General features: G+C 41.2%; 1 protein-coding gene across 2 annotated transcripts in view; it reads left to right on the plus strand.

Moving 5' to 3' along the window:
* PRR5 (proline rich 5) overlaps positions 1 to 17,389 on the plus strand; it is a 71,211-nt gene extending 53,822 nt beyond the window's left edge. For both annotated transcript variants that reach the window (XM_085324430.1, XM_085324429.1), the window contains 2 exons: positions 12,883 to 13,021; positions 16,034 to 17,389. In XM_085324430.1, the coding sequence (XP_085180556.1) occupies positions 12,883 to 13,021; positions 16,034 to 16,584 (690 nt within the window). In that variant the 3' untranslated portion in view covers positions 16,585 to 17,389. The remainder of the gene's footprint in view (positions 1 to 12,882; positions 13,022 to 16,033) is intronic.
* Positions 17,390 to 24,690: the final 7,301 nt, after the last annotated feature.

Consider the following 24,690-nt stretch of genomic DNA (forward strand, 5'->3'; position numbering starts at 1 on the left):
TGAAGGGCACTATCTGGAGCAAGTAGGTAACAGCAGTCAATTTAACATTTGCAGGTCTTCAGAAGCATTTCTTGGATGTCTCTTCAAAAGAGCTTGGAGAGATTGAGGGAGGGCTCTGCCATCCTTTTTCTGTCTGAGTTCCAACCCAAAAATAAATGCACAATAGATTTTCTTTTAAAAAACAAAGGTAATTGGGAAAAAACTCAGAACCAAGACTAGGTAAAAGACTTGAACGCTCAGAGTTAAAAATCTTCAATTGCCCAGCAAGATCAGAAGAGTTTAATTTATATAGATCAGTGAGAACTTCAGGAGGGAGCCTAAGAGGAAATGAGCTGCTTTACTCCCTTGAACAATAAATATCACATCTAATTATTTGGTAACTTGCAGGGTAGTCTCCACATGGGGCTGCGCATGCTCTGCTGTGTGCTTATGTGGTTGTCTGCAAGGGTAACGTGGCAATGCAGCAGCATCTGTAAATGCGGACAGACTAACTCCCACTCAGAGTTATCCTATAAACAGCTCTGCAGAGATACTCACCTATGCCTAGATTCATGTGGTTGGTTCTTTCAAAGTCACATTAGCTTATTTGACTGGGATGATTTTACTTCTCTTCTGTGCCCAAGGGAGCCACTTAGGCAGAAATCAGACAACCTATAGCCATAAAACTATAAAAAGCAGAAATGCATACCATTATTTTTGGTATTTTTGGTGGATCTTTATTAGCAGTCTGGCTGTTCAGCTTCTGCAGGAGTCTAAGCAGCACATTTAAATCTCAAACTAACTTTCTTCAGTCAGTTCATATCTTTTCCTTCAGTCTTTATCTTCTGCCCTGTCTTTTGCAATCCTGTATAAAATGTTTAATAATTGCTTAAAGAAAAATAATGTATTGGATTTCTGTGGATAAAAGGAAGGCTTTTCTTTTCCTAGTGTTTGATCCTGTCTGAGAAGAAAAATCCTATTGCTATCTTTCTGCAGCCAAGCCATTTTGAAAAACTCTCACTAACCTAATGCAAACCATGTCTGGGTGTTTTGTCTTACTTATCTTTTGTCTGTGTCTCAGTATCACCAATAAAAGGAAGAGAGAGACAGAGCTGCTTCTCACACTGACACTGACATAACTTGGCACTTGCTTAAGATTAAAGTGAATGTGACAAGATCTTTATTTCTGAGGCAGTTGCAGGGATGTGAAGTGCTGACTTCTGTCAATACTGCCATGGCAAGCCTCCCTGCCTCTCCCTCCTGTGAGCGCTGTTGCTATGAGAAAAGAGTAGGGTAGAGATGAGACCAGGCATGATTTAACCCTTCAAATATTCTAGGCTTTCCAGTATGCCAGTGTTTTCGGCTAATACGATGTAAAGAAAAAATGATGTGAGGCAACACTGCCAGGGGTTCTTAAGGTATATGAAGTATATGGCTGCATAAGTCTTAACACATGCAAAAAGCACACCAGTGCCTAGAAAAGGACATGTAGCCCATACAGGCCATGGCCTGCAGCAGGTATGAACCAGTAAAGCTTCATTAACATAACTGGGATTATTCTTATTCTCTAAGTAATGTTTGTTACATTTCCTCCATGCACCAGATGTCTGTTTGCAAACAGACAAGAGTGTATTCTTAGAGATTGGCTGAAAATGGTCCATCATAGATTATTAGCCTCCACTGGGCTGTGGTTTTTCCCAGAGGAGGGAGACTCTTTCCTTACAACTTGTTGCAGCCTGCAAAGGTGTGCCTCCATCTCCCTGAACCCTGGCATGTTTTCTCACTCTGCCTCTGGTTTGCTGCAGAGAAGCCCACACAGATGAAAGGACCCATGTAGTTTAAGTGAATCAGGTTCAGCTTAGTCAACACAGACTCAGGCAAAACAAAATTTAGTCCCTGCTTGAAGCCGTTTTGTCTCTGCTTTGAGTCTGTTTCCTAAAGGTTAAGAAATGTCAGTTTTCTACTTGGAATGAAAGTGCCATAAGTCATTGAAAAAACTTTGGAGGAAGTGACTGAAATTTTCTATCCAGGCTGGCAAGCAAGGATGAATGGGTTAGAAGTAGGACCTGGAAGTTTAAGCTCCTAGTCCTCAGTGACACTCTATTCCCCACTAGTTTGATACAGGGCATTCCTTCTATCTAGCTGTCTTTTCAAAAGGGAGCTATTGATCTTGTAGTCCCTCTACAAGTGAGCTGCAAAAGTTTAACCCAAATTTTTAATGGGACTTGTAGCTATCACATGGAGAGTCCTCAAGAAATCCTGACCCCCATTCRAGCTAACAGGAGAATTCTGTTGACTGCTTCAGAATTTCATCAATATATCTGTAAAAGTTGTTCTCTGGATTTCATATCTCTTCTCACTCTGTTTCCAACCTTCCTGGCTTGGGCCAGACCACCACTTGATGTGCTCAGAATAGTTTCACTAACTGCAACTCATGTTCAGAGTTAAGCTGAATAATTATTGCCAGCAGTCTGATCCTTCTCGGTAGGATAACAGAAGTCACCACTGCACTTGCTCACCTTTTGAATAGGAAAGATGCAACTACATAAGGAAAATACTTAAATCTATCCTCTGTTCATGGGGATTCAGTATCTAGACTGTTTTTTTTTAATTTTATTTCTAGAAAGCTAGTAATCTTGTCAGTTATTAACCATTACCATCTCTGTGGTTAAATAATTTCTAGCACAGATTGGTTATTCTTAAGGGCTATTGCAGTCTCCCATGCAGCAAGTTTTTACATTGCTCCTTATCAGAAGCAGGCACAGTATTCTGGAAAAAAGCCTACACTGTGCATGCCCTATTTCTTATTTTTTTCCATACACTTCTCCTGCTTATCATTGTTAGTGACAAAATGTTGAGTTTTGTGAACTTTTGGGCTGATACTATATGGCTGATTTTATGTGCTGTGTTTTCCTTGCTGTGAAGATTACAAAGGCTGAGAAGAATCAGTTATCAATCTAATGACTTCATGTGTAAACAAAGGCCAGATGCTGACCCAAAATGCGATAGAAAAGCTCCATTTATATAATACTGAGGAATTTGCTTTGCATGGATTCCCATGGAGCAATGTGGGCAAATGCCTGTGAGGAGGCCCAATGTGTTCATGCACTCAGGGCTTCCTGATTTTGTGTTGGAGCCTAGCCAGTCACTGCAGTGGCTATAGGAACAAGATCTTTGAGTTTTTCATTTGTGGTATAAGTTCAGCTGAAGATGAAGGAAATGTGGGTGGGAGCTCCCCAACGATGTTACTCTGCAGTGCAGTGAGAGCAGCAGCTCTGAACAGCTGCGTCCAGGAGGAGGGATTCAGCTGCTGGGACAGCAACATACTGTGCTCCAACAGGTGCTGCAGTCGCCTCCAAAGCATGAAGCCAGAAGGACTGAGTCAAAAAAATTGGCACTCTAAGGTGTCAGAGTGCTTTAGAGATGACGGAAATTCTGCAAATGTAGAGACCACTCCTAAAGCCTTTTCTTAGCCAGATAATCCTTGATGTAACTTTCGCTGCTGTAGTTTTGTGTGTGAACATTTCAGAATAAGGCCTTTTGGGGATACGTTTTCTTTTAATTTTTATCCTGACTATTTGTATTGGAGTGGTTGGTAACAACTAGATGATGCTCTAATACATCTGAGGTAAAAAAGCTGCAAGATATTAAATGTAGGCATATGTGAGATCCACACGTCTACATGAAGGACGCAGATGCCAGTGCAACCCCTAATGTAACTAGGAGCCTTTGCTTCACCACAGGTGGTGCAAAGGAGGAGAACCAGTGGCCCCATGGTCTCCACTTCTTCCTCTCACTAATTTCATACCCGCGCTGAGTTGGAGTTGCTCTTGTGTTGCTCAAGTTTTGTGAGGTTTGGTATTACGCAATGAAAGATATTACACATGCCAGTCAGATAACAGTTAGTCATGGCTTGTGAGGGCACCATTTATCCTATGTCTCACGAGCAAGGCTGCTTCTGTCTCTTGGACTAAACTGAGAAGCAGATCTTGCTGTTTGTGTGGTCACCAGGGTGTGCACAGCAGTCTGCACACCCTTACCAAATCTCTGCCAGCAGTGTTGTCTGAGTAACATGCATTTTCACTATAGATATTATTTGGTGTCTGCCTTGCAGTATGTCATATAACCTTTAATTTCGGGTTTTCCTGTGAGTAGTTGGGCAACTATTAATATCCAGTATTTGTCAGAGTATCACCTCTGAATGTGTGTTTCTGTCAGTCATACTGACCTGTGGTCTGTTGCCAATTAGGAAAGAAATGCATTTCCTAAAGCATTTTTCTTTMCTCCAAGGAATATGCTGCCTTTAAGCAAAAAATAGTAACATTTCTTAGCTGTTTTCCTGTGTGGTTAAGACAGGGCAGCTTACAAGCCCAGGACGTGTCTGCATTTGGGCCTGACTCTGTAAACACTTCCTGCAGTGTGTTTCCTTTCATGCAGCACCTGGTCAGGACTGTGTCAGCAGGCAGTAGGTCCAGGCCTCTTATTGGTAGGCCAGGATGGAGGCCAGTGGTTAAGAACATCCCAGCAGACCCATGCTAAAGATGCCCCAGCACACCCAGGTTCAGGGTGTGCTGTTTGGACAGTGAGCTGAACCATACACAGCTCCTTTCTGTCCAGCAAACAGAGGACTTCATTCTTGGGATTGTCAAGTCAACAAAAGTACTGATTGCTAAAATGACTTTCTGAAATAATCCAGAAGCCTGGCTTCTGCTCTTTGCTTTCCTGAGTCCTGTAGGTGATTACCCAGGATCTAGCTCTCAGCTGTTACTGCTCCATGTCCCCCATGGTAGAGCTGCACCAACACACTAGGAGGAGTTGTGCCTCCCTCAGTGCCCTGTCAGCTGCTCTCTGGCAGGGCTCTGGGCTTAGCTTCAGAAGATCTGCTTGCTTTGCTGGGCCTGACCTAGGGAAAGACAGATTTTATTTTGCTTTGTTTTGTTTTACTGTTCATTAAAAAATCATCCAGCAGTTTGTCGTGGTTGAAATAGGAGGCTATCTTCTGTGCCAGTACTACTTGTGAAAACATTCTGATCAACTGAAACATTTAAGAGAACTACAGTTATTTACTCAATTACCGGCGTAGCCATCAGCACATCTAAAGTTGCAGGCTGAAGTGAAGCATTTCCTGCCCTTATATCCAGTTGCTGGAGCACGCTTAGATGCTGGAGATCACTTTTCAGAGGTGCAAGTRTAATTTATTATGTAAATGGCTTTTAATATTCTATGGTAAAGAGAGAAGTGAAAAGCATCTGATGGAAATCACCTTTTCTGGATAATATTAGTGGTGGATGTTATTAGTCAGAATTGAAAATTTTAAAAGACCTATGACCTGTTCATAAATACTGAGAAAAACATGAAGTTATTGTTGATCAGTCAGAAGCAGTTTTGTGTTTAATAGTGGTTTATGGTTTTCTCATACACAAATAAGTGAGGAGTGAATATTTCACACATAAATGAGTTGCATGAAACAACTTCCAGTTGTCTAGAACTGAAGCAGCCTGCAGTAGAGATGAACATAGAGAGGCTCAGCAGAGGAGCTCAGCAGATGACCTGCAGTTTGCACAGGGCCTGAAAGAGGAGGAGAAGTGAAGGGAGCTGAAGAGTTAAAACAAAAGGAGTACACAGATAGTACACAGGGATAAGAGATACAAGAGTCATGGCCATGTGGACATCCAGCTAAGGCACTGAAGTGGCATAGCATGAGGCAAGCATCAACAGAAGGCAACCAAGAGAAGCAGATAGCAAAAAAAATAGCCAGCAGCTAAGTTTATTTCTAGCCTTTTGGTGTGCATAAGACATCCTCTTCAGATGTGCCTGATTCTCAGAGGATGTGACAGCTTTAGCTCTAGCCTTTTTCTCTCCAGGTGTTGTGATATTATATGCTCAGTTCTCTTTTCTGGTCMCTAGCCTGTGATCAAGAGGGTGATACATTGCAAGGTTTGTAGGGTAAGTCATGCTTCCACCAATGTAACCCACCCATCTCCAAGATTTAATAAAGTTAGATGAAGTGGTAAACATGCCTTTCTTTTCCTTATGCTTGCTCTGCCGACTAGAAGTACATGAAAGGAAAATTTCTTCTTTATTCTACTTAGTTCTTTGCTAGCAAGCACTTATGAGGAAGTGTTTTGCAGTCCTATGACTTAGGTAGATGTCCTGAGATGTATATGGAAGAAGCAGCAGTAGGGAGTAGTTTTGCAGTTTGAGGTGGTTGGATGGTGGATATTGGTTGGTAGATATTCATTAAGAAGGAAAAGAAAAAYAGTTAATGTATGTTGGTGAGGAATTCTTATTCCATGCATGGTTTTGATGGTGGGAACTGTGCTTGATTATGTGGGGATAAAAGATGAATTTTGAGGGTGCTTTCTGAGGGGCAGGGGAGTACACAGTGCCGTGCCAGGCATGCACACAACAGAGAACATGAAGTGGCTTGGTCCCCACAGCATAGCTCTTGAAGGCTGTAATTCCCAAAGTGCAATGGGGCAGAAACTCATGTAGCCTACTCTGTTACCTAGTAGTCACTACTGCTAGGGCTGTTTCATTTTTAATTTCCCTCAGCAGATGATTAACTGTAGGCACTTCCCATCTTAGAGTTTTAGCACTTCTTTCCTCCCCAATGCAGGTAGAAACCAGAAGTGCAGCTTTGTATCCAGCTTGTGGGATGAGATATAAGAGGCATAAGCAATACACAAMACTAAACCTCCTCCCTTTCTGTCCCATTTCATGGTTTCACAAGTCAGGTCTTTCCTGTAAGATGTTCTGCATCTGCTTACAGGTACATGGGAAGCCCAAACCTCTCTGTCCTATTTTAGTCTGGCTTTCTAATGAGATTTACCAGACTAGTGGCAGCCTAAGCAGTTTTTCATGKTTGTGACTTTCTTTGCAGATTGCTTTATGTCTGGGTTTTCTTACAGGAACCTAAGGAAGCTAAGTGGCCAACAGTAGGTGAAAAATGGTGGAAAGTGGAAGATTAATTTCTGGGATCTTTTGAAACATCTTGGAACACCTCTCTGATAGGTTGAGGAAGATGCAATGGCATAAGGTCATTAGGATATTTGCTGAGGACTAGCAGCGTGGCTCTAAGTATTGTGTCACCTCATTTTGTATTTCTTCAGTGCATTCGTTCTGGAGGTGCTTRTGGTATCAGTTATATTTTAAGTATGCTCATAAACAAAAAGAAAAGGATTTCAATTATTGTGATGAATAAAAAGACAGAGGTGGAGTCTTTGGGAGTATGCAGCAATGACTGCCTAGCTACATAGGGGCAGAGGCTGGAGGCACACATGCATCTTACTCATGCTGAATTACATCAATAGAAGTTCTGCCAGGYGCAGTGGCAGTATGGGTGCTCACTGCTTATGAAGAAAAGGGCAGGATATTAAAAATATATATAATAGGAKACAGCAATAAAGAGGTGTGATTGCRGTTATTTCATTGCCATGRTAAAATAAAACATGGAAATTTGATATTGATTTTTTYTAAGGAAAATTATGGAGAATGCTACCATAATAGGTATTAACTCTCTGGTGACTTTGCAAGTCATGTAGCCTACACTTAGATAAAATRTTTATCATGGCTTAATAATATTTTCTGTTAATACATCTATTCATTTTAAAAAATCTTCAAAGCAATTCCTCTTTATAATGCAAGGCATGCAAAAAATAAATCTATAAACATTAATCTGGGGCAGGTTTTAAGGTTGTATTTAAGAAGAATTCTTCAGGTACTTAAATGCCTGCCTGGGCTAGTGTCCATTTTAGGACTACACTAAGACTTAGAGAATTGCTACAAATTTTAAAAGGAGGCTGTGGGCTTACATGGCCTMCTAAATCCCTCACCATTCTTCTAAATGTGCCTGCTCAGTAGCAGGGCCAAAAGAAGAATATATCGCCTATTCTTTCCCCTTTGTTTTTATGTGAAGGCCTCTGTCATTTAAAACCTCAGTAGGAGTTTGTGGTTARCTCACTGAACTAACCAGGGCGGAAGTCCAAGCCGTTCCATGCATCTATTCCAGCCAGGATGACTTACACTTCCAACTCAAGTTTTGTTCCCAAACACAAGAAATTGTTTTATTGGAACAATATATTTTAATGTAGTGACGGATATTATGCACATGGCCATTTACCCTGTCTTAGCAGAGAGGWTAGTGACTTCTAGTTGAAAGGGTAATAACACCTTAAAATACCTAACTCAATAACCTGTAATCTTCAGTGTATATGACCCTTTTGAGAATGTTTATGGATCTGTATGTCAAAAGTAGTGKTGCATTGAGTCCTTTTAATGCTTTCAAACTACTACGTATAATTCTTTATTTCCAAATGATTTAATCAGAAGTAATGAAGTAAGCAGTCCAGATACTGTGTTATATTCTGAATTATTTGTCTCTCTTCTTGATGATTTCCATTTGCAGTGATTTTACATCTTCAGGTCTCAAACCATCATYGTTCATGCCTTGAAAGATGATAAGGATTAGGGCAGACTCCTGTCTCCAGCTATATTGCACTATAAACCTTCCTAATATAATGAGGTGACTGTTGCATTTCAAAACAGTGTAACCAAAATCAGGACTTAATCCAGCAGCTACACTCTTCCAAAAATGCTAAGGCACTTACTGAACTGTTTTTGCCTTTGTTTGAGAAATAAATACGTCARGGAAACCCTAGAAAGGAATTTAATAGATACATCTAACACTCAAAAAAGCATGAAACTCTTCCTAAAATGAAATTGGGTTCATTAAAGGTCATGGTTATCTTTTAGAGTAAGTTTTTGCATGTCTGTAGAGCAAATTTTGCATTAAAAATAAGGGTAAAGCCTCTGTTTTACTGCTAATCTCCAAGTTTTCACTTTTTTCTCTAGATTATGATATGGCTTCCTGTAAGCTAAGCAGCCAGCCTGCTAGATCTGACTTTTAATTTATTGCCCTATATTGACATGCAATACAAATAAGATATCAAGCAGTAAGTACGAGAAGAACCAAGCGTTGCCAAAATAACAATAAAATAAATAAAACTTTTTATATTGGTAAATTTTAAAACCTGTCATCAGTTTCTCAGAAACTATTATGACATGGATAAAAATCCCAAATTGGCTTTAATCTAAAATTAATTTTGCCTTTATAAGCATAATTACTTAAAAATTTGGGAAAGGGTGTTTTAAAATACGCATTTTTATGTGAGTATATATAGATACATGCAAACACACACATACACACCCTTCCCACTGAAACTCCTTGCSCCTCTCAGACCCATACAGTGATGAATTAGCTGTTTGGGTAAACCCTCACTTAGCCAAGGGCATAGCAAACTGCAGTATGTGACTGAGTGGGAACAAGTAGGCARAGGCAGAGAGGGACAGTAAACTCTGCAGGTGAGGTTTGTGTGCTGTTGTATTGCTGTATCACTCCTGGGATAACAGTAATTGGCCAGTCAGTCATCATTTCCAACCCTTTCTCTAATATAGCTGTTCAGGATATTAATATTAATGAGATGATACTGCGTGGACACTGTAAGCCAGCACAGGGCTATGTAGGCTGTGAAGCATGTGTTGCCAGGGGCTTGCTTTTGCCAGCCCCTGGGATGACCAGCTCMCAGCTGTCCCAGCTGTGCACAGCAAGTCTCACCTCTGGCTGCTGTTCATCTGGATCTGATGTTCACTGTGCAGCACTAGCAAAACCTGCAGATTTCCATAATGAAACAAATGCAGAATTTGAAAGTTGCATTTTCTCAGGCGGGGTCGAGGAACTYTTCTGCCTCTATTAGTTTCCTTATTACAGCTTAGCTAACTTACTGTAAGCTGCCTGTGTGCCTGCAGCTACCTCCTTTCTTGGATATGACCTCATCAGCTTTTAAAGCTAAGCAGGGGCTTGCTTATGTCTTGTGAGCTAACCTTTGACAACCTACAGCCTGGATCCCAGTTGTAATGCACTTCTCTGTGCCTTGGGGTRCTGTTGATATAGCTGCAGCAGGGACCAGCTTGCTCTGTAGCAGGCTATGACTGGGCAAAAGATATTTGGCTTCCTGAGCAGCATTCAGTGACTGAAGAGCCTCACTGCCCCAAGAGGAGGCTGTGGGCCAGGCAGAAGTGGCCCAGATTGCTCTGAGCCTCTGTGCACTGCATGGGGCCCCTCTGGCTGAGACAATCTGTAGGTAAGTGACGGTGTTTTTCAGGTCTTCTGGAAGGTTTGGATTTGGAAAGCTGAGATAGTCTTTGCTGAATATTGGGCTGTATTTGTTGTATTTAGATAAGTAAGGGGCTCTGGAAGAGTAAGTTTGTCATTGAATAACACAGCAGAGAGAAATACAGAAGCTGCACGGTCTTACAAACTCACTATGTGGTCTGCAGCCTATTATACTACTGCTCTAACAGCAGCTGCATACACACCGCAGCACTTACAGAATGGTTTAAATGGACTGCCCCTTCTAGTGATTTCAGGAAGGCCTGTAACAATAGCTAATGCAGGAAGGATCTTGCACGTGGATACAATGTATTTGTGCCAAGACAGGCACAGAAAAGAAATCATCACAGCTCCGGCGGAAGCCAGATGTTTTATGATTTTTCAGTATGTTCTGAAAGCTTCCTATGAATGATTGCAAAACTGAGGAATAAGACTAGCGGCTGGTTGTGTTAGCAGTAGCAGGTTTTTCTGCTTTTAAAATGGTATTTTGTGGTCTCTTCACTTGAAAGGTGGGACCAAAGTTAAAGTGAAGTGAAAACAAAGTTGGAGAATATCAGTGAGAAAAAGAAAAGAACTCGAGCACAAAACTGAAGAGGAAATTGGTGCAAGCTGGGGAGCTGGGAGTTTGAGAGAAGAGAGTACAGCCTGGGCATAGGAAGCTGAAACTGTGGGGTCAGCTGGAGCCTGTGTGCTGCATTTCTGTCTACCCAGGGAAYCTACCCTAGCCCAAGCACCTTTCGAGCTGCTGGGAGCCGCCTTGCATGCCAGCAAGAGCAGCAGTCTACTACAGAGTAAAGCTCACRCTTTAGAAGTATTAATCAAGGAAGAAGGGATTTATAGCAGAACAGGTAATTTACAGCCAAAGGTGAAAACAAAAAAAAACTTTTCAAGCATTTAAGGCTGATAGGAGTGTTAAGATGCCACCAGACAGGACAGTTTTGTCACTTTTACAGTATCACAGTTCTGCTAGTGATAAGAATTATGTTGTGGTCAGCATGGTAGTAGTAAACTATTCAATCTCGACAGCTCATATTTAGCTGTCTTCTTTTCACTTAAACAGCAGAAGGGTAAATAAAGCCTTACCCCAGAATATGGGCATGAGTAGTACTAAATAGCACTTGCCTTTGGCACTAGTATATCACATTTAGAAAGCTGGGTCCAAGGATAACTGGAGTGGGAACCTGGAACTGATGGCCTGATACATTGTTCTTTGCCACTGGGTTATGAACTTGATATGATCATGAACATGCCAGCAATGACTCTGAAATTATAAGTGTACCTTCACTAAGCCTCCTGAGTTATTTCTAGGTTGTTTTTATCTGTTTTTAATTGACTGAATAGCATAAAAGGCTATGAGTTCATTCTGCATTTACTTTAGTGCTTACAGGCTTTCAAACTCAGCTTCATATGCCTTCACATTACTATTTGTATTTGTGAATCTCTGAAAGTTTTACAGGACATCATAGCGCATTTCCAAAGATTGTTATTCATTATTTAAAACCCACTGAACTGAGATCAAGGTTCTATTTCTTCTTGGTTAGCCATTATTTATTACTTTTGAATCACAATTTCTGTCAAGTAAAAGAGCAGAAATAATGCCATGATGGCTAGCCTTGTCATTCAGCCAGCACAGCAGCTAGGAGATGAAGCAAGTCATTCACAAACACATCACAGGCGATATTTTTTTGCAGACACTTTTGGGAGAATTATACTAAGCAGCAAATATATCCTGAACATCAGAATTCTTTCACATACTGAAGGAAGTGTTGCAGTTTTACTCATCTGATCTGCATAGTTCTCTCTGGCTTCTTTGGTCCTAACATGTTTATTGGGCTTTTAACAACAATTCAGAGACATGCTGTGAATTCCAGCAGAATTCCCACTGAGTTTGACATTTATGATCTTAACTTTACAAGAAGATATGTCAAAATATATGTCATACAGCTACACAGAGACACACTGATATGCTTTGGGGAGCAAGTGGAGTCCTTCACATGAGTATGAAGGGTTCTGATCAGGCATCAGTAAGTGGGAGGGAGACTATAGCTCACAGCATGTACCTGGCAACTTGTAAGTCCACTTTTGGATAGAAAAGCATGGTTAAGAGCTAAGGGCAAAACATTTTTCCAATGAGTGAATTTTACCATTGGTAGTTTTAATGTGACCTTTGCCTGGATCATAACAAGTTCCAAGGATGTGTGAAAAAACTCTTCACTGTAAATATATCTTATTGAAAGTAGTTTGGAAGAGATATTTCAGAGTCTTGTTTTTATCTTTTTCTTAATCCTGTTGGTATTGCTTAGATGGCAGTGACACCTTGTGGTTCCAGCCTCTGCTGCAGCACCCACTGATAGTTCATCTTCTGTTCAGGTAGTCCATACAGGTTTACAATAACAAAAAGCCCAGGGACGTTTTTAATTGATCTTCACAGAACTAATCCTGCATTGTCCTTGAGTGCGTGCCTTTGCACTGAGCCAGATGCACCTCTCTAAACTCCTAGAAGTAGATGTTGTCTCTTTCTGAGCATTTGTGGAATGCCTGCATGGTGAGTCTCTCCGATTTGGTTCATATCTCTTGGTTTTACAGTAGAAGGAATCAGTTGTAATAGCACATCCCAGTGCACCTTTGCTGTGTAATGTAATGAAAATACTTGCTGTCTCTCTACACTGGTGAGCAAAGAAAGCTTGTCCTGGAGGAGACAGTGTTCACCTTGGGTGTTTTCTGTCTTTCAGGGGGTTCATGAGTCAAAAGGTGTCACTGAAGATTATTTGAAACTGGAATCCCTGATCCAGAAGGTCGTTTCTCCTTATTTGGGCACATATGGTCTGTATTCCAGTGATGGACCCTTCACACACTCTTCTTGTATTTTGGGTAAGAATAATAGAGCTCAGTGATTTGACAGAGCACAGGGCACTTCACCAAAAGCTTGGTCCACACAAGGCCAGGGTCCGCACAAGAGGAGATCACCTGTGCTGACACAACATGGTCATGCTCTTTCTTAAGGAAAGCTTAGGATGTGCAATATTACAGTGAAACTTACCAGTGGCATCAAATGAAAGCAGATCATCATAACAGTGTTTATTGCTTTAAATCAATGAATCTAGGGTATATTTAACTTTTCCATTGTACTTTTTTAATGTGAGGGTTTAACACAGGGTGCTTTATGGTCAGTTAGAAGAAATAGAAAACTATTTCTAGAGTGATGAGTAGTGTCTGTTCATCAGTGCACAAAGATTGTGCAAAGTGGTTTAAAGCAGGTAAGAGGATGAGAATTTGGCCTAGAGAAGACTAAGTGATAAGCCTTCAAATGCATAAAAGCTTTCTGCAGAGCAGAAGGTAAAAAACAGTTCTCCGTGCCACTGCAGAGAAGCAAAACAGAGTGAATTCCACATAGTGAGGGAATTCAGATGCCACAGAAGGGAAACTTTCCAGTGTCACCTTGGTCAGGCACTGGAATAAACTATGTCTGGAGCTTATGGAATATCCATTACTAGAGGACCTATATACATGTCACATAAGCATCCTTAAGGAACAGGGTGGCTATATATAACATGGTCCTGCCTTGTRGCAGAGGGGCTGACTAGGCAACCTTTTTGAGTCCCTTCCAGCTTATTGTCTATGATTCCCTGAGCCCTGAAGCATTCAATGACTTCTGCAAAGGCAAGATTAGGCCTTAGGATGAGGGTCTTTTGAAAATCTCATTAATTCAATCTGTTGAAAATGCAAGGGAAATACTAGCAGCACAAGTCAWAAGGGAAATGTGGTAAATGGTACCCAAAGATTTATATGTAAGTACAGTAATAGCCTACTTGAATGGAGAAAGCAGAGGAGCAAATGAGTTAAATTGTGCATTTTCTATACAGTCAATTTAATCTGTTTGCTTGTCAAAAATGGTCAACAAGATAGTTGATTTTCCCCTGAAGCTGAATGAAAAAATGGTTGCATTGCAGTAAGCATTTAAGAAACAAATCAGTTTTACGTGAATAAATCTGGGCCAGTTATTTATGGAAAATGGTTTAAGATTACTACTTTGTATTCATCACTTGCCATTAAAAGGACACAAACATTTAAACCTATCCCCAAGTTGATGTTTTCTGAATACATGCTTTTATATGTCAGGACAAAAAAAAAAAAAAAAAAAAAAAAAAAAAAAAAAAAAAGGCACCTAAAGCATAATAAAATTCCAGTGAAAAAAGTTTCTAGAAAACAAATGTTCCTCTGTATTATGTGACTGCAGAAGATGGCAAGGTTTTGTTGGACTGAACCCCTGCCCTTGCTATTGCCAGTAGTGCAGACCTGTAGCGATGCCCCTGAATACTGACCTACAATAGTGAGTGAGCCTGAATCAAAAGGAGTTGAGTGCGTAAGTCTTTGCTACTTTTAAACTASTTCTGTCCAGCTATTTTGGTAGTATGATTTAAAGCTGTGATGTATTTTTTGTGGGACTACTACCTCCCTTTCTTTTTGATCTGGCTAGCAAACCCAGCCTTCTCTTCTAGCCTAACCTTAAYGTGATCAAAAAGTTAGAGCTTCTCTAACAGGGCTGCACCAAGAAAACTTTTCTGTATGCCAGGTCAACAAAGACAAGGTCTGAAAGTGAACTTAAGACTCCATTGATTTTTACTGGTGAGGCAGAAACATCTGCAAAATGCAATCTTAACTACAAAAAATGTTTGTGGGATTTTTTTTTTATTTGTACAGCATATGACTGTAATTTGTGTTCAAGTAAGCAAGTCAATATAACTTAGAAGAGAAGGGCATTTCTAAAGGAAACTGTATGGGTTGGAGGACATACGTGTATCTGCATCATAATTTAAAACAGACAGTTTATATCCAGTGGCTGTGGCTGACTTCCAGACTGTAACTCAATTTCCTTTTCCAGCTATGTCTCTTCCATTGGAATGGCGAAGTGACAACAGCAGGGAGAAAGCTTCAAAAGAGAGATTAGTCACACCACTTTTGTTTCTAATATGAGTAAATCTTAGCAATGAAATCTCCCCAAAATTTGGAACAATAGTCATTTTGATCTAGCTCCATGATAGCTCTCCAGTCCTAAAGTACTTGTAGATGATCTCCATGCTGAGTTGCTGCCATCTACTGCTCAGTATTTTGAAAGAACCTACTTGCTTAACAGCAGCATTAATAAAATTTCTGCTGAAATAAGTGCAGGTTTGTTCGCCAAAAAGATTGTTGTGGGCACTGCCGTACAGTTAACGCTGCAGAACACTCRTGGTGCTCTTTCCTTGTGTGGTCTCTGAATAATGCCTTGAATTCAAGCTTTTCCAAAATGATTAATAAGACTGCATGCTTTAATCCTTGTACCCCAAATTTGAAGGGACTTGATTTTCCCTTTGTGGGTGGCTAGTTCCCTGCTTTCTTACAGAGATTGGTAGCACTGTCTCTACAATACAGTTTTGGTTTAATGTGAAGAAATTAGGTTTTGAAAGCACAAGTAGAGGTAAATCTAAATAGAATTCAATTCCCTGAGACTTGGGGTAGAATTAGCTTTCAGGCACTTAACTTCTTAACTACTAGAAATAAGTGAKGACAACCAAAAAAAAATTAAGAACATCTGCATCTCAAGTGTTCTATAGTATTTAATGCTTTACTCCAGCTGCTGAAAACATACAAATATAAGGGAATCTTAGCTATTATTTTTAAAAATAGGTTTCTGGTCTTTAATACACTAAAAGGAGTCTAGAAAATATGATTCCTTTGGATCTGTAAATCCACCAAGATGTATTCTTTTAAAAAATTCCTGTCATTTAAGAAAGGCTTGTGAATATTAAGGCCTTGCATTTTCTTTTTCAACACCTGTAATTAGTGATATCATGAAAGTGGTGGATGTTGTAAATACTAATATGGGTTTTTGTCTATTCACAGAGAAGCGGTACTTCAGGCGCTCAAAGTCAGGTGACATCCTTGCTAAAAACCCTGTGGTGAGATCAAAAAGCTACAATAATCCATTACTGACACCGGTAGCTGAGTACGAAACTGAGGGCATAGCTGCCAATGGATCAGGTATTCGAAGGCACTCCGTTTCTGAAATGACTTCCTGCTTGGAGCTCCAGGGATACTCCAATCTCACCACCATCATGGACAATGGTTCCAAAAGCTCCATGACAGCCACGAAGAACTCACTCTCAGGAGACCAGGAAAGGCCCAGCAACGGGTCAGTGCAATGTTCTAGCAAACTTAACACAGTTGAGCAACAGAAAGAACTGTTCCACTCTATGGATGACCCACATAGGTCTTTTGAGCTGGACAGGGACCCTGCCTTGATTCCAGTTCCTTCTTCCAGCCCTGAGAATATAGTGGATCAAATTTTGGAGTCAATCGACTCTGATTCTGAAGGCATTTTCATTGATTTTGGCCGAGGTTGTTCGAATTCGTCAGCCTACAATGTGGACGTGAACAGACAGAGCATAATGTGAAGGACACTGGGAGATGGATCTTGGGTTTTAATATTATATATGAAAGTTACTAATGCGTTGAGTCAGACTGTGGGCAGGCTATATATGCCTAGTGCCAGCACCTCGATTTTAAGTCATCACATGCACTGAAAAAAACAACAGGTGACAAAAAGTGGGAATCTGCAGGGGAGAAGAAACCCCAGCCACTTCTGTGCCCACCACTCTGCAGTCTGATTTCTTACTGTCCTTATATACTTGGGGATTCACAAACTGAAAAGTGTCTGGTAAATTGCTATTAATGCAAATGGCAGTGTTTTTCAGTAATACAGCCTACCAAATAGCTATGTTCACTTTTACTTATTTCAAGAAATTCCTGTAAAAGTTCAGGTTGTTCTGTGAACTGTAACATCTCAGCCAGAGCACAGAAACATATCCTTTTAAAAAAGCAAAAAGCAAAGTTTGTGGCCCTTCATGTCACAGAATACAGTGATAAAGAAGTCTTTTAATCTTTTCTTGTACATCTTGTATGCACTCCTTTGCCCAACAATGACTAGAATTCTTGAAGAAGGGCAAATAAACGGAAATGCACTACCTGATGTCATGCGAAGCCTGATGTCTAGTGTTCTGTTTCACAGCCCATGCCTTGTGTCTGTGGGAGAGTTGTCTTCAAATTGGCTCTTAAGACCATGGTAATTTGCTTTGAATGTGGCCTTTCCAAGAATTCTGTGCACTGTCAACTCCTGGAGTGTCCATTGTGTGGAGAGCCTCCAGCAGAATTCAAGTTACTTGTTTCTTAAGTAAATAAAAACACGGGCTCTTGTTGAAATCTTCGTTATATATTTATGTTCTTAAAGGAATAGTGTAATTATGTGATATTTGGGGAGCATGAGCCTTGCAGTTCTTCTGAACCTGAGCTCTCTCAGTTCTCTGATTGTCCCTAACAGTAACATGCTATAACATCTRTGTCAGTGATTTTACAAAGGATCGATATACATGATACTGATGTGAACTGGAAATCTTGATGCCTGTTAGATTTTTGACTTGATGATTTTACAGGAAGAGCAACTGCAAGTCACCTATTCCAGGTATCTCTTTGGGGGGAGAGAGCACTCACAGCACTGCTTAGCAGCAACTGAGCACCAACTCGGTTTGGGCAGTACCTGGTGCTTTGGCACAGACACTCAAAAGATTTTCCAGTTTTGCTCTTCATTTGCACTGCTGACCCCCACATTCACCAAACTCTTCTGCAGATTTTGTTTACATTTCTAGACTTAAGGCCCCACTTTTGATACTTAATTTCCATTGGCCTCATTACTTGATCTTTTGGGAACCATTAGCTCAATCTCTTCCTACCTTCATGCTTCCCTGCTGGAGTTTTCAGGGCTCCTCAATACAGACAGGCTCTCCTTAATAAAAAGATTTGAGAAACTCAGAAAACCAGCTGAGGAAGGAACTGCAAAAAGTAGGCAGGGCTTAGGTGCCTACTGTGCTTCTTTGTGTCTGGCACGTTCAGCTGCAAGCCCTCCCTGCAGGTAGGCACTGAAGTCATACTTTTCTCAAGATAAATAAGTTCTTCTATGCCCCAGTAGTCACAAACCTAACAAAGTAGGACACACATAGTTGAGTGGGATGTTAGCATTCAGACCTAACCTGTTTGTAACATACTCCCTCAACATTAGTGCCCAGAGCACATTGTCACACCATTTTTTCATCAGGCCTTAAGTGTACTCTGAGCACGACTGCAGGATCAAGACATGCTGGTAAGACAGACATCACTCTCTGAGAGCTTTACTCCAAGGCTTTTCTAATAGGACCATCTGATGCAGAGCAGGGTTGGTGCCAAGGTACTTGTCAACAATAACTTGTCACAGAAACCTAGGTGCAGCAGAGCATAGCCCCAGCAAGAACATCTGTGATGCCTAAACAGCACCCAAAGGGATCTTCGAGGTTCAATACACAAAATGACACGCACAAAATTCAGGCACATAACTAGCCCTCTAGATATGCAAGTGAAAACTGCAGATCATCAAATCACTCATTTAGCTGCTTCCTAACTGTACATTGTAATTCTGTAACTCCTAATGTCCTCCACTGAGGCACAACATGGAGGACTTTACTTCTGATGGAGCTGAGCAAGTTGGCTGCTCCCTCACATCTAAGGTTTATCAGGTTTAACACTATCAAATGGTGTTGGTGCTACCAACAAGTGTTTCCCTGTCCTCTATTAGATGGGGGACTTTTTACTTGCCTGCAGTTTCAGGGGACAGTTGCCACATTTGGTCCTGCACAAACCACAAAAGCAAGAGGAGGTCGCACTGTACTTACATATACATACTCCAATATATCAATGGTTTGGTGACTCCCCAAAGTGAAAGGCTCATGTTTTGCTCCTTTTTTCTCCTGAAGTATTATGGACTCTCAGATTAATGACCTGAGCTGTGTCCTCATTCTTTCTAGCAAACTCTGTTCCATTTCCTAAATTATTTCTTAGGTCAGAGAAAGCGAGTATCTGCAATGTTGTTTTAATGACACGGTATAGGGGAGGAGACGAGTATGTTCAAACCTCTACAAGAAATTTAGAAACATAGATCAAGGCCTCTTCACACCTTCTTCCCCTAGAGTACATTAACTGTTATAAGAATAATAAGCTTACTTAATCATTACTAAATATTTAAGTATAGTTTCCAGTGAGAGGAGAAGAGGCCTGCTAGGATGCTTCCCACCTGAGCCTTTGCCTGGTGAGTCCTGTCCCTTATGAGAGGAAACCTTGAATCTCCTGCTCTGCTGAGACTGAATTAACCCCTCCCACATGGGGACTGGCAAGTAAAAGTCCTCCAACTATTTTTAGAAGATTTCTTAAAGATAGAGTTYAAGGGAGTGAATGCTCAAGAATATCCCTAGGAGCCATTGTGGTAATTCTCAAAGAGGAGCAGGATTTAGGAACTAGTTTTGTCTCAGCATTTCCTACTGACCAAGCCAGGCAGTCTTGTACTTGTTGTAAAGCCCATTCTTGGACACCTACGTGTCCATGTGCACTGCTTGAGGAACTGGGCTATCACAGAGCCATGCCCGGCAGAGTTCAGCATTGTAGCAYTGCAGCCCAGCGCTTCAAATTTAGCCTTTACATTTCAATGTCTTGCACCTAAAAAGGACATTTCAGAGTCAAAGCCCTAGCAGCAGAAAGACCTTACATAGGATTATGTTAACAGCATACATACTCCTCATCCTATACAGACTTAGGCATGTTCACAAGGACAATACTGGGGGTGGGAGGGGAGAGAGAAGGGGAAAAGAGCGAAGCCCAGCCCCCAAAACTGTGATTACTGGCTGTAATAGAGTGGAAGGAGTATTGAAGGCAATTGAGTTCAAGCTTCTTGTGCATTGCTTCTGGGTGGTGGTATGTTCTGAAGTTCTGCTGAGTTAGAAGGAAAAGGCTTTTATTTATCTCCTCTAGGATAATGAGTATCTTAATTTCCTGGAGTTAAAGTAAGTTAACCTGATGATGCTAAAATGGAAGAGGCTGTGGCAATTGTTCAGAGCTAGCTGAGCTAAATCTGTTTCTCCACTAGCAAATATGGTGTATATGGAAGTCTACTTTATCTGCTATGCAAAAGCTGTTCTACTGGGGTAATTACTGAAGAAGGAGCAAACCTATGCTRACTCTAAGGGCTTAAGCTGTATTATCAGGCCTACTTGTTAGTTAAAGAAAACATTGTAACTTGAGAGGCTTGCTGAGAAGAGTCTGAAATCTGAAGTCTAATTTCCCTGCTGCAATGCTGATAGGGTGGCATTCTATCTCTGCTTCAYGTTTATATCAAAATAAGTAGGCAGATATGATTGCAAAATGAAAATCTAGATGTTGCAGTTTGGTTAATTCCTGTGAATTAGCCAAACCTGGCAACCAGTCCTGTGTGAGGCAGCCAGTGTGCAGTCAGTGTGCCAGTGTTCAGGGAGTTTAAATGCTGTACCTGTGGATCCTGAGACTATCCTGAYTGATGATCCTCTATTAGTAATCTGAATGCAGGCAAATGGGAGATGTGGTCTTCTTGGAAACAGATTGTGGAGTCATTACAAAGGGAAGAGGGGTGTCAAAGAGAATAGCACAGCCTCTTTTACTAACATACACTTATGAATTCATGGCTTTCAGTTTTAAAGTGCTTCTATGTGGCAGTGTTTCAGTGTACCAGTGATGCTCAGTTTTCAGGTCCTAAAGAGGCATTCTCTGTCAGTCYTTGCTCCCCATCCTTTCTTTGCTACAGTAAACTAAGATATTTCACATCCTAATCCTCAAATTAAGAGTTACCTGCTCTTTCTCTGGGATGGATTTCAAAAGGCTATGAGAGAYACACTGAGCAACTGTTAGCACTTAACGTTCTTGTCCTCTGGCACTAGAGGATGAACTTAGTGCAAACAAAAGGAATGAGGAGACTAACCCTGTGAGCAGCTGCTAAGCACTGTAGAGAAATACTATAACTCCCTGTAGTACAATCAGAACTAGCAGAATAATTGGTTGCAAATCATGCTACCCAAACAGGGACCACTTTGTTTAAAAATGGGGAAAAAAGACTTCCCATTATTCAATTAGTTCCTGGCAAGGTTTTTTGATAGCTGCTGTTAGTAAAACAAATGTGCTTTCTGATGCCAACTGAACTGATAGGCTGCTGTGACAGAAGAACTAGAGCCATCTGATCTTTGGAACTTATATATGTGCAAGTGTAGTAAAAGATCTGGACCCTCTCTAAAGTTACAGGTCAAGATGTGTGCAGATTGCCCTTTTATCTTCGTATCCCAGGATCTTGAGGGATGATATCCCTCAGGAACATCTTTGAAATAAAGATGTCAGGAAGCCCTTACTGTTATTTTGGTCTTCATCAGGCCTTCCTGATGTTTTTACAGCATGAAAGAACATTAAAAATTTTACTTTGAAGCAACTACTTAGTTTGTACATGTGTCTAATCACAGCACTTCAAGAAGTATTTAAACTCAGCTAGAAATCACTGCTTTTCTTAACTTAGCCCCCATTAAAGGTGCTGCTTCCCAAGCCAGCATGAGGAAGGATCTCCTCTATACTGGGAGGATCCATTTAGTCACGGATGCTGTAAATTCTCCCACTCTGGCTCTATTTTCTTCCCTCCACCCAGCAGCCATTTCTCAAGACGTGTCAGTTGTAAATCAGGTGAAGAACATCGATGCCTGCAAAACAGCTGCTTTATGGCCAGGCTGCAGTCACAGGTGCTGCAAAGCTGGAGGCCAGTGCCCTGCCCTGCTGAGGGTCAGGGGGCTCTGCTCATGGGCGTGCTTCTGACCAAAGGGCTCTGCGAGCTCATGATTTCTTGCTCCATGTGACACAGTAGCAAGGGAGACYGAAAAGTGACAATACACAAACGTATTGCTATGCAAAAATCCCCGTGCACTGCCATCTGGGAAACACAAAGAGCCTGGCCCTTGGCAGAATGAGGATGTGGCGGCACAAACTGACATTTTTCCTGTTTTTTTTTTTTTTTTTTAAGAGAACTTTTGCTGCTGATTAGGTTTGGGGGGAGGGGTTTCCTCCTATATGACTTCTAGCCTTTCATCTACTTCATGTTCCTGAGCTCTGTTCTGCAGTGCTGTGACTRTCATTTAAGAACTTTTCCAAAGTATCAAGTATCTGAGGAAAAAAACAGATACCACTTGAGTTGGTGATGCTGCAAACAACATATGCAATCTCTCTAATAATTCATAAATCCTCAGCATCAAGCCCTCCAGGAGAATAAAATTCTTGTTTTTAATTGGAGCCCTATTTGCACCTTTCCCCAACAGGAAGAAAAACCCTCACTCCTGAAATGGAAATAAATATATTTTGCCTAGAAAAGCTGTCTGAGCACCCCTTTCCTTCTGTGTGCACAACAGTAGTGGCAGCAGCATAGCTTGTTGTACTTAGTGGTTTGCAAGCACAAGACCCAGTGCTTGGCTGCTGAGGCTGTTWGCCTCTCCAATAGCAATTTCTGCCTCCTTCAAGGAAAAGGCAACAGCTGGTAGAAGTGCCTGGGAGCCAGATCTGACCCTTGGCCTGCCAACCTGACTGCCTTCAGTTTCATCTCCCAAGGCAGAAGGGGCTGAGGAACCTGTTCTAGTTTCTAAATTCCTGGTCTCATCCAAAAGGAGGAAATACTGACATGGGCTTGAAGAGCAGCCCAGTGTCTCAAGCTGGGGACAGGGTGAAAGACTCTAAGAAAGCAGCCAAGAGATGGCTTATCATAAATCCAGCTCTCTTTTATTTGCCTTAACTGGCAGTGTGCCTCAGAAAAGCACAGGCCAACAGACACTTTCTGGGCTGCTGCTGCTTGGCTGTCAATCCATCCTTTCAAGGAGGGTGACTGCCAGGGAGCAGCTCTTGGGGGTGTTAGAGATGGCTCCAGGTCTGTCTGCGTCCTTTCCTGAAGSATCTCAGATGCTTGCCAGTCTCCTGATCCTATGGTGCACGAGGGTCTCTGAGGGAGTGGTTTGTAGCAAATGAGTAAATGCCCAGAGTTACTAAGTAGCAGCAAATGGACTTGCATGGTTTGCCAGGCTCCAGGATACAGCAAACTGTTGGACACAAGCTGTAGCCACTCTTGGCCCAGCTGCTCCATCAAAATTCWGCTGTTAAATTCAGCTGGCCTCAAAGTACTCACACTAAGGCAGAGTCCTCCWGAAATCCCACACGTAGCTTGAAGGTGCTGCTCATACCTCTGTATCTCTGAAGCCACATTTTGGAGATCTGAAGAAAGGATTTAGCTTTGACCATCTACTGTAATCTCATAATTAGTTTGATGTTTTAATATTCTTCAGGCAGGTAACTTGACTAGCAAATAGATAATGGAGATGATAGCCTATTCTTTCCTAAATGGTGCACTCTCAGGTCTTGTGTTGCATAATTGGATGAACAAGCTGGCTACTTGCGTGCCTACCGCAGAGTTGCTTACCTGAGAGAAGAACAAAGAGCCAGGGAGCACTACCAGAGCAGAGGGAAGGGACTACTGGATGTATAAGCAACTGYGGGACTGCTGGGCCAGTACCAGACGTTTAGTGTTAGTTGCCCCTGGAAGATGAGTATCTGAGACTAAGGTTGTATTTTTACTACAGTGGATCCATGCCTGCATTCTTGTCCTCAGGAATTTAAAACCCTTCCGCAATATATTTGTTTTACTATTATTTTGGGATAACATGATTTTTTGCTTTGCAGCTAGGAAGAGTTTTGATTTCAAAATTTCTAGATTTCAAAATATATTCCTGTTATATACCTTTTCTGGGGGTGCTTCTAGCGTGCTGAACTATATGATTGGAAATCAGGAATTAAAGGGGATTCTTAGGACATTCTTGTTGTCTTAACAATAAACATTAGTCTTGGGGTCAAATTGCTGGGCTGGTACTCAGAGAATTGTTTAATTCTGGCTTATTGCATAGCTTTAAGACATTTAATAACTCTATACGCCAATTACCTATTCATAATGTGGGGATAATGGTCTTTATCTGTTTTCCTTCCTCTTTAAATTGTCAAGTGGATTGTCTGTTGCTTAAATGTTTCAAGATAAAACATGCACAACAAGAGGCRGTGAATTAGAGAATGCATGTGTTTAAATCAACAATGCAAGCCTAACTTTTGTGTGCTTGACTTTGCTAGCATCATATTCTTTTAATGTAGCTGCACCACTGATTTGGATCTATACATGCTAATTAATTCTTATTTACGGTCCATTCCTTATCTATCCTCATGCCTTGTTCAGCTTTCCTCCTCAACAGCAATCTTCACTGGCACATTTACAATGACACTAGGTTCTATTCCTTGAGCTGATTTAATACTCTGTGAGCTTTGAGCACTTCTTTTTTCTTTTCAATTCATTCTTACTAGCACCAAGCTGCTTATTGCCCATTACTCTGAATAGTTTAGTTCTCTCTGAAATTCCTCATGTTCTGTCCTGATTAAACTCAGTAAACCCCAGGAACAAGTATTTCTACCTCATACTTTATTCATCTTTTCTCATCACTGAGTAAACACATGAAACAATGCAGAAGCTCCTGGAGCAACTTATGAGGACTTGCTGCTCATTTACCTGTGGGGAAAATCAACTCTGCAACCTCTTTTCTTCCTRTCCCTTAGATAGC

The sequence above is a fragment of the Rhea americana genome, unplaced genomic scaffold (assembly GCF_003343005.1).
Source record: "Rhea americana isolate MKP2758 unplaced genomic scaffold, rheAme1 scaffold_91, whole genome shotgun sequence".
Taxonomy (NCBI): Eukaryota; Metazoa; Chordata; class Aves; order Rheiformes; family Rheidae; genus Rhea; species Rhea americana.